Here is a 15,554-nt window from a genome sequence, read left to right as displayed (position 1 = left end):
ATCAATCAATGTTTTATTCTCATAAATGTACAGTCATACATTACAGAGAGGAGGTTAGAAAATACAGAATACTACATATCTAACATGTACAGGAATACATTACAAAGAGGAGGTTAGAAAATACAGATTACTACATATCTAACATGTACAGTTATACATCACAGAGAGGAGGTTAGAAAGTACAGAATACTACATATCTAACATGTACAGTGATACATTACAGAGATGAGGTTAGAAAATACAGAATACTATATATCTAACATGTACAGTTATACATTACAGAGAGGAGGTTAGAAAATACAGAATACTACATATCTAACATGTACAGTTATACATTACAGAGAGGAGGTTAGAAAATACAGAATACTACATACACGACATGTACAGGAATAAATATTTTTATATTACTATGTATAAAGTGGAGAAACATTGATTCAACAAATGAACATTACCACGAGACCAAGTTATATCCTAATGAAATTATCAAAGCTACTAAGGTCTACATTTTCCTTTACAACAAATAGAAATTTACACCAACTTTTCAGCAGTGCAAGATTTGTTGATGTAAATAGTTTGTGGAATTTTATAATATTAGGCAGTGTTTTTAAGTTAATAATGTACATGCTTTGGTTTTCACATATAATTCCAGGTATATCTAATACATCGTGTTTTGATTCTTATATTAAACCAACATATTCTCCCTCTGTTCGAAACTTTATTCGAGATTCTGCGAGATTTACTGTTATTCCTGCCGAACACCATACTAAGGTAACTAAGAAATGATTATGTCTATATATCATATTAATTAGTATATTGACTGTTGTATTTAAGGTCAGAACCCCGTAAGTTGAAAGAACTTGCGTTCAAAAGTTTGTATGATATGCACTTAAAATACAATAAAGAATGTTGAAATCAATATTTTTTTTTCAAACTAAGTTATCATGATTTCAAAACACATGTAGGGCTATGGATTTGATAATTTATTCGTCACGTTCTTATGAGGTGTATGAAACGGTGGAGTTTGGGGATAACTTCCCATTCTCTTTGTCATTTATGATTCCCTTGCTCATAGTAAGGCTTTTAATATTACAAAATACTGACCTCCTCATAATATCGATATTTGTTCCGCGTTTTAAAAACGCTCCTCGTTAAACCAACTTTGTGAAATTGCCCAATCCCACATTTCGTACTAATAAAAGATTGTATTATTCTATATACATGTATACATTACAAACATTTATGTGACAAGCCCCTATGAGTAGAGTCATATATAACACATGACTGCTGTGAGCGAACTTTTCTGTTAGTTTTCATTTTAAAAATGCCTTCACAGCAAACTAAGTAATCGATGCATACAAAAAGCAGTGAAACTCCCCACTCAAATACCGAGAAATTGGTCTCAGCTACAATTTTTAAACCCATATAAAATGACCAAATTACGAATATTGGAAAATCAGATTTCGGTTTGAGATTTCCTATAGGTATATTTGAGTTATCTCCCTTTCAGTAATATTAACAATAGCCAATTTTTAATGCACTTAAATTATCCTTCAGGAGGTACTCTACACCATCATAATAATTGACTTGCTTTTAAAACATGGACAAAAATATAAATGTCAGCAACATTTGTCTCCTCATTTCAAAAAATCATCGCCTATTCCAAGTCGAGCAGATGTTATACTTTTTCCAGATTATTTTCTACTAAAACTGCATTTTTGACTAAATAAAGTAAATTTGAAAGTTTTCAATTTTAAAATATTGTTGTATATACCCTCCACTTTTCATCCTTATCTAATTTCTCGGGTGTACATTACCTCCGTAAAAGATTGACATTTAGTAACCATATCTTCACTGAAGAGTCACTTATAATTTAATTAACTAGATTTAATGTTAATTAAGATTACCGATGATGATAGTTAACACCTGTAGCTGTAATTAGCAGCAATGAGTAGATATTTAATGTAATTGAATATACTTGTATTAAGAAAATCAATCGTTAGGCGCTGTCCATTCTTCAGCAATCATGATATGAAATGTTCAGACTTTTCCATTTCATAAACGTACGCCATCTATCTTCTCCACATTTTCGAATTCTCGATCACCATATAGAGGAATACATCATGATTAGGTGCCTAGGAGGAGTAAACATCCCCTGTCGACCGGTCACACCCGCCGTGAGCCCTGTATCCTGAACAGGTAAACGGAGTTATCCGTAGTCGAAAAAAGTGTGCTAAGAACAGTCTAACAATCGGTATGAAACACGTCAGACAACATTTGACCCAGTGGTAGGTTGTATTGACGAACTAGATCGTTATAACGACCACAGAATTTACGAAATTGCTGATTTCAATCGTGACTGTTGAAAACCCTGTACCATCAACTTGTTTGGCACTAGCTTGCATCGATTTAAAAACTGTCTATACGCAGAACAAACCTTTGCGTATCAAATCAGTTGAGAGATGTAAACACCATATGCAGGTGATAATGGAATAATGCTAAATAAATATTGGAAGTTGATGGAGAAGCTGAAATCATCCCGTATGTCATGCAGTTGAGTTGTCATTGTCATTTACATATTCAGCTAAAATGTCCATGCCATTTTAAAATGACATTTGCCTTACAACTTATATCCTGAAAAAATGTGGAATGGTGTTTCGTTCAGAATATATCCCACTCCGGATTGTTTTCTGACCCACACCTCGTCCGCTTTGCGCAAACTCAAACACACAAGGTTTGTTCCGGTTTGATAGAGGGTGAAAGGATAACTAGAGTTGAACCCGTTGCTTCTGGCCATTGTTCTCACCTGACTTTTGCCATTCAGCACGATGTCTGTCGATATTTGCCCGTTGTCCCAAGATACAATGGAAGTGTAGAAGACGTAGAGGCCTTCCGAGGGTGCAGTGAATTTTCCTGATGAAGAGTTGTAGGCCCCGCCTATGTTGGTGATAACATTCGGAAATATGATGTCGATTCTATAATGATTTACACCAGGTGATGTGCTCACGGAGGCCGTACAAGCTATTCTGGATAACATTCCTACAAAACACAACGGAAGAGTATCATTAATTCCCACACTCTGTGCAGTACAAATGCTGTCTGGCATGTTTCATACACAGTATGAGGACATTCTTGAAACACTGATTTTGACTACGGATAAATCCGTTGACCTGATCAAGATATAGGTATTATGGATGAGAACAAACTCTTCATATAGCGCAGCAGAATTTACTAACAAAAGACAATCAAACAATAGATAATATCTATTCACAATGAATAATTTATAGAAAATTGTAACGATAGGAAAATACTAATTTACATAAATCCGAACATAATCTACACAGAGATAGTAATTCCCGAATCGTAGTTCCCAGTATAATAAAATCAAAAAGCATATAAAATGTCTAACTAGAGCCTTTTTTATCATAATAATTTCAGTGTATATATAACAGGAATGAATCTCCTAGTACAATCTTCAAAGACAATGAAGCAACCATTACGTCATATTTCTACTACCACTAACATGAGGTCTAGAACAATATATGTCTCAGGTGTTCCACCCAGTACACAAAACTCTCTAGAACAATCTAGGTCAATTTAGTGCAAATAGCAATATACACAATATAGGGCTCACGGCGGGTGTAACCGATCGGCAGGGGATACTTGCTCCTCCTAGGCACTTGACCTCACCTCTGGTATATACAGGGGTCAGTATTTGCCCACGCACTGTTTTTTGTATTCTTTCTTGGAGTTATGAGATTGAACGGTTAGAATTGTCTGTAAGTGTCTGAATAGTAAATACTCATTGAACACAAATAGTAAACCCTCACCACTTTGTCAGATAAATAAATAAATAAATAAAATGAAAGACGAAGGAGGGAAATGTACTCAGTAGCTTTAAAGGGAGACGATCGGCAATATAATTCTGAACCGTTGAATAACAGAAATAAGATTAGTGTTTTCCTGAATGATGCAGGATAACATCTCTGATCTCGAAGTGTTGCTTGGAATATAAAATCCTAGAGCTGTTAAGGCCCCGGTTCTTATATAAAATCCTAGAGCTGTAAAGGCCCCGGTTCTTATATAAAATCCTAGAGCTGTTAAGGCCCCGGTTCTTATATAAAATCCTAGAGCTGTTAACACCCCGGTTCTTATATTTCAAAACAACATTTCTCGACTTCGATGTTTTCCTGCAGCATCCACGAAAAAGAGAACTTTATTTCTTGAACACGCTCTACTGAAATAATTCATTTGTTTTTTGAGACGAGATTAAAGTTTGCACATACCGACATTATACCGGAGTTGTTTGATTTCTTGTTTCAGAGCTTCGTTTTCTTCATTAAGTTTTCTGACACCTTCCTGAAGTAAAACAATGTCTTTATTCGAGTCATAACCACAACCATCACCAGGGAAGAGAGATTGTGATTGTACCATTGGTGTACTCTGGATAAAAGTCAAACCAAAAACTAGCGCAATTCCGATATCATTTCTCGTGATATTGCTGTCAGGTAGGTCAGGTAGGTCGTTATCATCTACATGTATTTTGCTTTCACAAGTAGTGTACATATTCTGATCAATATCATATCCGATGTTCTGATAAGACAGTTCATTTCCTCCTTCCCTGTCTGAGGGATAGCTTTTAATCACTAACGTCTCATATCCGTTTTGAATTTCATCGAGTAGGCCTATATATAATCGGATATATAAACATGCATAAATAATCGGGGGGAGTTGAAACCCTGCCATTTTCTGACAATGCTCATATCTTTGACCCAGCGCTTATTTTTCATAGTAGTAAGGAATTAAAGGAATGTAACACCCACCCCCAACCCCCTACCCTAACTATTCAAGAAATTGAAATCTGGGGAAAAGTTTTGAGGCAATTTTAGCTGATGAAGGGATTTGAAGATCAGACGAAAACCCACTCGTATTGTTTTGTTTTTTTTGGGAAGAATTTCAGACAATGCAACTTTGAACTTCTCTTTCAATCCCCCCGCTTCTGAAAAACGTTGCAATGGATGGGTGTTCCTAAAACGCGGAACGTAAGACGGAACGGAAGACGGAAAATATTGCATGCAATAATGTTATGAGGAAGTCAGTATTTTGTAAAATCAAAAGGCTTATTATGAACAAGGGAAGCAGAAATTACAGAGAGAACAGGAAGTCATCCACATAATCTACCGTTTCGTATACTTTTATACTAATTAGTGCATATATGTATTTTAAAACCATTAACTTACCATGGAAAATAATTTGCTCAATTTTGGCAGTTTTTGTCTTTGGGGGCTGAAAAAGAGGGGATTTCAATCTCGCTTTAATCGAAAATCAACCTGATTACCTGCGTCGATGTTTAGGTATCTTTTAGGTTGAAATCCACATATTATGAAAAATAAAATTCAGAAAAATTAAATGAGTGATTTTTAAGGCCTAGCTATCAGTAGCTACCTTAACTTACCCTGAAAAATGTTAAGCAAGCGCATGTGGGTACCATCGTTTTTCCCGGCTTTGTCATTTTCTGCCCCTCTCCCCGATTGTTACAAAATATTATTTCAAAAATAAAGAAAAAATAATAGTCATACTGAAAAAGACTTCAATAATAATTTAACCCCTTTCAAATTTGATATCCAATAGATTATCCCCCCCCCCCCCCCAATAAGATTGTAAAAGGTAAGATAATTTTTTTAGCAATTTTTTTGCAAAGAGAGCCTTTTTAAATCGACCTTGCTTTTATTCGAACTAGACAGTTTTAGATTATTGAATTTGAATTTAGTTTTACACCTGGTATAATATACATTTATGTATCACATAAAATTCAAAAGCGAACAGGTCCGGTGTGGGTTTGCCTTAATACGCAAGTTCCGAGTTACCCAAAAGTTATTTCCCTTTGTCGAACTCTTTCGCATTTATGACGTATGGTGGGTACACAATGTATACATTATATCGTAAACTGGCATTGTACATAACGATTACGTACGATTAATGTAATAAAAGCGTACCTTTTGTTTATATCAATCACTGGTATGCATATTCTGGCCATATCAAGCATGATTTGTTTGAATAAGATCATCAAATTGGCTATTAAATAATTATTCGTCTCCTCTTCTACATGAGTGACGCTTTTATCAAAGCAAATTGGCAATTAACAATATTTGTTTGAGCCATTTTGTTATCCATTACTCATAAACTCACTAAAGTTGCCTTTTTCCTGAGATGGGATGGTCTCAGAAACTATGGATATCATCTTTTAAGAAATAATACAACGACAGTAATTAGCAAATGTACCCACTGTCATCATATTTTACGTCATAATTTACGGAAGAGTTCGACAAAGGGAAATAACTCTTGGGGAACTCGGAACTTCCGTATTGGAATGATTTGATGTGGAAGTTTCTTGCCTGTGTATTAGTGTTGAACCCGAAGAGACACAGCGGGAAAGAAAAACTGAAACAGAACCAATGAAAACTAAGGGAAGTTTACGATCCATAGTAAGGAATGAAACAGATTTACTTCATAATATATGAAATATCTCAAAAACTAACAGAGAATTTATGCTTGAATGAAATTAAAAGGTCAGACTCATTATTAATCTAAATGTTAAGATACAAGTATTCAGTTTCGAAATAAACTGCCAAAGGTCCTCCCTATTTAGGATTGAAATGCTGCGATCACCATGCAAGTCAAAATATAACGAGCTATAACTGTGTTGGGATGCCAACACAAATGTCTCCGAACACCTCCCCATGTCAGAAATGGTTTTTGATACCGGATATGCACCCAGGATCTCTAAAAAAAAAAACCTAGAAACTAAATTTGGTTGAAATCCGACGGACTTGTAATTTGGCCGCCATTTTCTTCAATGGCGGCCATTTTGAAACATTTGAAAATAGATTGGAAGGAAATACTGATGCTAGTAATGAATTGTGGACCCTCAATTTACCCCAGAACCCAAATGTTGTAAAGATTTCAACTTTTTGAAATATTTGGGTATAAGGCGGCCATTTTGAAAATGGCGGCTCAAAAAAAAATTTGATGGTGGAAATGCACTCGGGGTCACTAAAGTACCCTAGAAATTGAATTTGGTTGAAATCCGACAACCTTGAGTTTTTGACGTTTTTTGGCCGCCATCTTGAAACGGCGGCCATTTTGAAAATTTGAAAAGTTGAATGCACCCCTCCTAGTGACCCCCTATCAGCTCACAAAGTTTGAAGTGGATCTGTCGAAGCACTTTCACAAAATCGGTCGGACAAATTTCTCACTAAAGAAGAGGAATAATAAGAATAAGAAGAAGAAAACTAGATTCGATCTCGTTGCGAGCAACGAGTGGGTCTTCCGTCCAAATTTAGATGTGATTAGATAAGAATTTGACTGACATTTTCGTTCATAAATAATGATACAAATATATTGTCTAGACGTACAATTTAGCTTTGGTAATGTTTTACAAATATTGATCATTTAAATGTTATAAATTAAAGACTCTCTCTACCTCTCGGCAACTAATTAAAGGGGTCAGCTTTTTTTCGAGAAAAAAGTTAATAATGTTATTTACTGCGATACAGATTCGACTGATCAGGCGAGTCATGCCGCCCAGAGGCCTATTTTATTTATATCATTCTAAATATATCTCGCAAAACTGAACAAATTTTGTTCTACATGTCCTATGGAAATTTTCTTAAGAAAAAAGTTATTGATTGCGACATTTATCAGACTGTTAAGGCGAGTCATAAGGCCCGTGGGCCTTTTTCTTGATATCGTTTGAAAGATCTTGCAAACCTGAACAACTTTTGGTCTACATGTTTTATCAAAAGTTTCTCCAGAAAAAAGCTATTGATTGTGACACTAATCAAACTGTTCAGGCGAGCCATGAGGCCCGTTCGCCTTTTTCATGATGTTGTTTGAAACATCTTGCAAAACTGAACAACTTTTGCTCTAGATGTCTCATCAAAAGTTTCTTGACTAAAATGTTATAGATTACAACAATAACCCAACTGTTCAGGTGAGCCATGAGACCCGCAGGCCTTATTCTTAATATCGTTAGTAACACTTGCGAATCTGAACAACTTTTGTTCTACATGTCTTATCAAACGTTTCTCGAGAAAAAAGTTATTAATGTTATTAATTGTGATACAAATTCGACTGTTCAGGCGAGCCATGACGCCCGAAGGCCTATTTTTTGATATCATTAGATAGATCTTGCAAAACTGAACAATTTTTATTCTACATGTTTTATCAAAGTTTCGTGAGGAAAAAGTTAATCATTGAAACAGAAATTAAATGGTTCAGGCGAGCCATGAGGCCCATGGGCCCATTTCTTGATACGGCACGAAAGATCTCAATAAACTGTACAACTTTTGTTATATATGTCTAAACAAAATATTTACGAGTATAACGTTATGCGACATTTATCACTGTTAAGGCGAGTCATAAGGCCCGTGGGCCTTTTTCTTGACATCGTTTGAAAGATCTTGCAAAACTGAACAACTTTTGTTCTACATGTCTTATCAAAAGATTCTCGAGAAAAAAGTTAGTAATTGTGACACTGATCAAACTGTTTAGGTGAGCCATGAGGCCCGTTGGCCTTCTTCATGATGTTGTTCGAAAGATCTTGCAAAACTGAACAACTTTTGTTCAAGATGTCTTATTAAAAGTTTCTTGACAAAAATGTTATAGATTGCAACAATAACCCAACTGTTCAGGTGAGCCATGAGACCCGCAGGCCTATTTCTTAACATCGTTAGTTAACCCTTGCGAAACTGAACAACTTTTGTTCTACATGTCTTGTCAAAAGTTTCTCGAGAAAAAAGTTATTAATGTTATTAATTGTGATACAAATTCGACTGTTCAGGCGAGCCATGACGCCCTGAGGCCTAGTTTTTGATATCATTAGATAGATTTTGCAAACCTGAACAACTTTTATTCTACATGTCTTATCAAAAGTTTCGTGAGAAAAAAGTTAATCATTGTAATAGAAATTCAATGGTTCAGGCGAGCCATGAGGCCTATGGGCCCATTTCTTGATATGACACGAAAGATCTCAATAAACTGTACAACTTTTGTTATATATATCTAAACAAAATATTTACGAGTAAAAAGTTCTGATTTAAAACGTGGAAAAAAATTGGACACTTTTTTAAACTCCATTTTCGACCCCTACCGAGCTTCCATACTAGGCACTTGCGGAAATTTTGAAAACCCAGGTGCACAACTACAACATGTCGTCTAACATCACTGAACATTTCAGCACTCTAGCTTTTATCGTTTTTGAGTTTTTGTCTGGACAAAATGGTCATCTGAAAATCGATAAAAGGGGGATAACTTCCAACCGGACGTGATTTTTCAAAAATTGAAACGGCGATACAAACTTCAAATGGCAACGCATCAATCCTGAAAATTTGAAGCAAATCGATCCAGCCATCTCCGAGAAATCTTCTGCACAAAAATCGGTAAGGAGAAAAAAAAAGAATAATAATAATAACTAGACACGATCTCGTTGCGAGCAACGAGAAGGTCTTCCGTCCGATTTGTTGATGCACTCGGAGTTAAAAAAAAAAAAAAGACAAATAAGTCCCAATTTAGTTTTCGACTTTAAGACACTTTAGATATAATCAATTTTTCATATCATAAGCTTCTGAAGCAAAGTTGCGGTGAAATTCGTTTGAAATTCGACTCTCCAGGCGAGCCATAAGGCCCACGGGCCTATTTCTTGATGTCATTTGTTAGCCCTCTATAGACTCAACAACTTTAGTTCTATATGTCTTTACAAAATATTTACCTGTAAAAAGTTATTGAGATCGACCGATATCGACAAAAAATCGACTCTACAGGCGAGCCATTAGGACCATAGGCCTATTTTTTGATATCAATCGATAGATCTCGATAAACTGAACAACTTTTGTTCAATATGTCCTTACAAAATATTTACCAGTTACAAGTTTTTGAAATCGACTGATATCGACAAAAATCGACTCTACAGGCGAGCCATGAGGCCCACAGACCCATTTTTTGATATTGATCGATAGGTTATGACACATTGAACAACTTTTGTTCAATAATGCTTTTCAAAAAATATGTCGTTTTAAAGATATGAGGCGTCAAATATTTACGATTTTGGCCCTTAAAATCTCTAATTACGTAACATATGACCTACTTTTTGATTTGATAAGATCAAGCTCGTTGATATGAACATTTCCGCTTCTACAACTTATAAAATATTAATAGTTTCTGAGATATTCTCATAAACCTTTGGACCCTTCTGGGCCCCTAATGTAAAGGGTCAGCCCCTTTTGCTTGATATCGTAAGAAAGGTCATGGCATTTCAAACATTTTTTGTTCAACAAGTATTTAGAAATTCTTTACCGTTCTGGAGTTATTTCTAGAAGTAATTTTTAGGGGCCAAACTGTAGCTCCCTAACGGGGCCACATAGGGTAAAAACGAAATATGCATATTGTTCAGATCATCATTCTGAACAACTTTTGTTCTTTATTGCTTTTCAAAATATTTGTCGTTTTCGAGATACAAGGGGTAAAAAATTTATGGTTTTGGCCCTTAAAATCCCTTATTACGTAACATATGACCTAACTTTTTATATGAATAGATTTGGATTGTTGAGATGAACATTTTTTGTTCTTTGACTTATACCAAAATATTAACCAGTTTTGAGATATTTGATCTAGACTTTGAGCCCTTATAGATCCCTAATTTAAGGGGCTAGCCCCTAAATCTTGATATTTTCGAAAAGATCTCGTAAATGTGCACAACTTTTGTTCTACATGTCTTAACAAAATATTTGCAAGAAAAAAGATATTGGAGATCAAAGGTCAAAAATCGCCGAAATCGGCGAAAAATGTTGGCATCCATTTTTTCAGGTCCAGGCGAGCGTTTAGGCAAATCGCCTCCGGTAAAATCGAATCCCCCACAAATCTTCTAAAATGTTTACTCTATCTTGTGTAGAAATTTCAAGACTCTAGTTTCAAAACTAACGGAGGAGATGTGTGGACAACAAGGCCCTTCAAAAAGTCACTAAAAGAGAGATAACTCCTGACCAGAAGTGACGTCAAGCATGAAATTTTGCAAGCAAAGTCTCGTCACCAAAAGACATCTTTCCTGAAAATTTCGTGAAAATCGATCAAGAAATGGCTGAGAAAAACGCGTGTACTACCAAGGAAAATAATAATAATAATAACTAGACACGATCTCGTTGCGAGCAACGAGTAGGTCTTCCGTCCGATTTGTTGATGCACTCGGAGTTAAAAAAAAAAAAACAAAAAAAAACACAAATGAGTCCCAATTTAGTTTCCGACTTTAAGACACTTTAAATATAATCAATTTTTCATATCATAAGCTTCTGAAGCAAAGTTGCGGTGAAATTCGTTTGAAATTCGACTCTCCAGGCGAGCCATAAGGCCCACGGGCCTATTTCTTGATGTCATTTGTTAGCCCTCTATAGACTCAACAACTTTAGTTCTATATGTCTTTACAAAATATTTACCTGTAAAAAGTTATTGAGATCGACCGATATCGACAAAAAATCGACTCTACAGGCGAGCCATTAGGACCATAGGCGTAGTTCTTGATATCAATCGATAGATCTCGATAAACTGAACAACTTTTGTTCAATATGTTCTTACAAAATAGTTACCAGTTACAAGTTTTTGAAATCGACTGATATCGACAAAAATCGACTCTACAGGCGAGCCATGAGGCCCACAGACCCATTTTTTGATATTGATCGATAGGTTATGACACATTGAACAACTTTTGTTCAATAATGCTTTTCAAAAAATATGTCGTTTTAAAGATATGAGGCGTCAAATATTTACGATTTTGGCCCTTAAAATCTCTAATTACGTAACATATGACCTACTTTTTGATTTGATAAGATCAAGCTCGTTGAGATGAACATTTCCGCTTCTACAACTTATTATAAAATATTAATAGTTTCTGAGATATTCTCAAAAACATTTGGACCCTTCTGAACCCCTAATTTAAAGGGCCAGCCCCTTTTGCTTGATATCGTAAGAAAGGCCTTGTCATTTCAAACATTTTTTGCTCAACAAGTATTTAGAAATTCTTTACCGTTCTCGAGTTATCTCTACAAGAAATATTTAGGGGCCAAACTGTAGCTCCCTAACGGGGCCACATAGGGAAAAAACGAAATGTACATATTGTTTAGATTATCATTCTGAACAACTTTTGTTCAATAATGCTTTTCAAAATATTTGTCGTTTTCAAGATATGAGGCGTCAATAATTTATGATTTTGGCCCTTAAAATCCCTTATTACGTAACATATGACCTACTTTTTGATTTGATAAGAACAAGCTCCTTTAGATGAACATTTCCGCTTCAATGACTTATTACAAAATATTAATAGTTTCTGAGATATTCTCATAAACCTTTGGACCCTTCTGGGCCCCTAATTTAAAGGGTCAGCCCCTTTTGCTTGATATCGTAAGAAAGATCATGACATTTCAAACATTTTTTGTTCAACAAGTATTTAGAAATTCTTTACCGTTCTGGAGTTATTTCTAGAAGTAATTTTTAGGGGCCAAACTGTAGCTCCCTAACGGGGCCACATAGGGTAAAAACGAAATATGCATATTGTTCAGATCATCATTCTGAACAACTTTTGTTCTTTATTGCTTTTCAAAATATTTGTCGTTTTCGAGATACAAGGGGTAACAAATTTATGGTTTTGGCCCTTAAAATCCCTTATTACGTAACATATGACCTAACTTTTTATATGAATAGATTTGGATTGTTGAGATGAACATTTTTTGTTCTTTGACTTATACCAAAATATTAACCAATTTTGAGATATTTGATCTAGACTTTGAGCCCTTCTAGATCCCTAATTGAAGGGGCTAGCCCCTAAATCTTGATATTTTCGAAAAGATCTCGTAAATGTGCACAACTTTTGTTCTACATGTCTTAACAAAATATTTGCAAGAAAAAAGATATTGGAGATCAAAGGTCAAAAATCGCCGAAATCGGCGAAAAATGTTGGCATCCATTTTTTCAGGTCCAATCGAGCGTTTAGGCAAATCGCCTCCGGTAAAATCGAATCCCCCACAAATCTTCTAAAATGTTTACTCTATCTTGTGTAGAAATTTCAAGACTCTAGCTTCAAAACTAACGGAGGAGATGTGTGGACAACAAGGCCCTTCAAAAAGTCACTAAAAGAGAGATAACTCCTGACCGGAAGTGACATCAAGCACGAAATTTTGCAAGCAAAGTCTCGTCACCAAAAGACATCTTTCCTGAAAATTTCGTAAAAATCGATCGAGAAATGGCTGAGGAAAACGCGTGTACTACCAAGGAAAATAATGATAATAATAATGAAGAAGAAGAACGCGAACAATAATAGTAAGGTCTTCCGCAGGAGACGGAAGACCTTAATGAAGAAGAAGAACGCGAACAATAATAGTAAGGTCTTCCGCAGGAGACGGAAGACCTTAATAATGAAGAAGAAGAACGCGAACAATAATAGTAAGGTCTTCCGCAGGAGACGGAAGACCTTAATAAGAAAAGTGAAAAATCAACAATAGAATAATAGAAGGGTCTTCCGCTGAAGACGGAAGACCCTAATAAGAAAAGTGAAAAATCAACAATAGAATAATAGAAGGGTCTTCCGCTGAAGACGGAAGACCCTAATAATAAGAAAAGTGAAAAATCAACAATAGAATAATAGAAGGGTCTTCCGCTGAAGACGGAAGACCCTAATAATAATAATAATAAACGGAGCAAAAACAATATGTCTCCGACACTTTGTGTTCGGAGACATAATAAATCAAACACAGGATGTTTAACTTGTTGACTTAATAAGATCATGAACTATTGTTGTTTTATACATGTCACACTCCCTGTTGTAGGTACCCACATACACGGTATACATGTGCGTAAATGACGTTTTGCCAAGGGGGGGGATAAACCATGCACGTGTGGTTTTTCCATTCTCTATCCATAGGTGTCGCTGCTCGCTAAGAATGACCACATCTGGCAATGCCGAACTTTCAAAAGTCTTGTAAAATGCCTTATAAATTCTTATACAAACGGTTATGGTGGGCGGATCCAATTTGCAATTGGATTGTGGCCTGATTTATTTGTAAAACCCACCTTATTTGATTGCAGGCAGCTCTATTTCCATATTTCATTATGTGTTGTAGGGGGTCAGATTGCATAATCATACCTATGTGATACATATGTTCTTGTATTTTTGTTTTCGACTCATTCTGACCCCCACTAGCTATTCTGTTATAGAACTTCGTCATTTTCAAAATGAATGACATTTTTTTCAATTCACATAACTGTCCTGTTTTCACAGCCTTTAGCAAGTAACAAGCAAAGTCTACTTGGCAAGTCATATTAACTAAGGAACATAAAAACGGTTACTTCGCTTATTCGATTTACGATGCAGGCGGCCGTTTCACTAAACGATCGTAGATCGTAAACGTAGACTTAAATGTGAACGTAGCACGTACGACCGTTTCACTAAAAGCTACGATCACAGGGGCTAAGCCCGTTTTGGGCCCGAACTCTGTGATATCATAAATTTAGAAAGGGGTCTAACTCTGACACAGATAAAAAAAACTAACCATTCGCTTCAAATGCCTAAAAAATCTTAAAATAGGTAAGCTATTCGTAATTTGTCGTTTTTCTTGCATAGATTAATGTTTTAACTACTTACATGCCAAATTTCAAGTCACTGGTTCTTAAAATAACAAAGATATACGTCATCGTTCTCTCGATTTCGCTTGTTTATTTTTACTAGGACATTTACCGGTCCAGGTCACGGAGTCGTTTCTCGCCTATGACAGCAGTGAAATTCAGACTGGTATGGAAGATTTCGGACCTGTCAATTAAAATTTCACATGAATTATACGCTACTTACTTCCTCATATTTTAATATTGTTCTTCGTGTAGACGTTACATGACTTATTTTTCCTCAACAACATCAACTGTTGACAAGATCTGCCATTTCATGAATACACTAAATCCGTTTTGACTACGGATAGCTCCGTTTATCTGATCAAGATATAGGGATCACAGCGCGTGTGACCGGTTGACAGGGGATGTCATTTTTTTTTTTTTATCATTTTCTGTCAGTTTCATCAAAGTGAAATTAATAAAATGACGCATATTTTAAGGGGTTTTGGAGAAAATGTAAGTTCTCCCAATAAAAGTAGTTCAATAAATGTATATTATTACTACAGTAACTTGATCCGAAGAGTCGGATCACGTCGAGTTGACAGGCGCGGATCATCAGATCACACGAGACGCGAATAATAAATGCAATACAAATTATCAAAAACACAGGCATACCATGAAATTAGGTTTTGTGTTCGCAGTTTTGTTTTGTGACGCGGTCAATATTTTTCACAAATAACGTTGCGTTGATGCATTGTGACGGCATCAGTTTCAGAGGATACTAATACGGAATCAGAAAACCACACTGTGGTGATTCGGAAAACCGGATCACACGCTGTGAAATCCACAGTATCAAAACACAAAACATTGATGGGTATATAATAAATCAAAAGATTTTGTCATTTATTTCTTCA

General features: G+C 35.6%; 1 protein-coding gene across 1 annotated transcript; it reads right to left on the bottom strand.

Annotated features, from left to right (window-relative positions):
• On the bottom strand, positions 1-4,639 carry LOC125661979 (multimerin-1-like). Its single transcript, XM_056146481.1, has 2 exons — positions 4,284-4,639; positions 1-3,036 (listed from the first exon to the last, which is right to left on the bottom strand). Exons 1-2 carry the CDS (start codon positions 4,561-4,563, stop codon positions 2,618-2,620), a joined length of 699 nt encoding a protein of 232 aa, XP_056002456.1. The 5' UTR covers positions 4,564-4,639; the 3' UTR covers positions 1-2,617.
• Positions 4,640-15,554: the final 10,915 nt, after the last annotated feature.

Source organism: Ostrea edulis, chromosome 8 (genome assembly GCF_947568905.1).
Source record: "Ostrea edulis chromosome 8, xbOstEdul1.1, whole genome shotgun sequence".
Classification (NCBI taxonomy): Eukaryota; Metazoa; Mollusca; class Bivalvia; order Ostreida; family Ostreidae; genus Ostrea; species Ostrea edulis.
This window is presented reverse-complemented; position numbering and strand designations above follow the sequence as displayed.

What these genes read in the sequence shown, in the direction of transcription:
- LOC125661979 (XM_056146481.1), bottom strand. Translation starts at nt 4,563, where the DNA reads ATGTACACTACTTGTGAAAGCAAAATACATGTAGATGATAACGACCTA. An exon ending in ACAACTCCGGTATAATGTCG is followed by an intron (nt 3,037 to 4,283) that starts GTATGTGCAAAC and finishes TGTGTTTTGTAG; the next exon opens with GAATGTTATCCAGAATAGCT.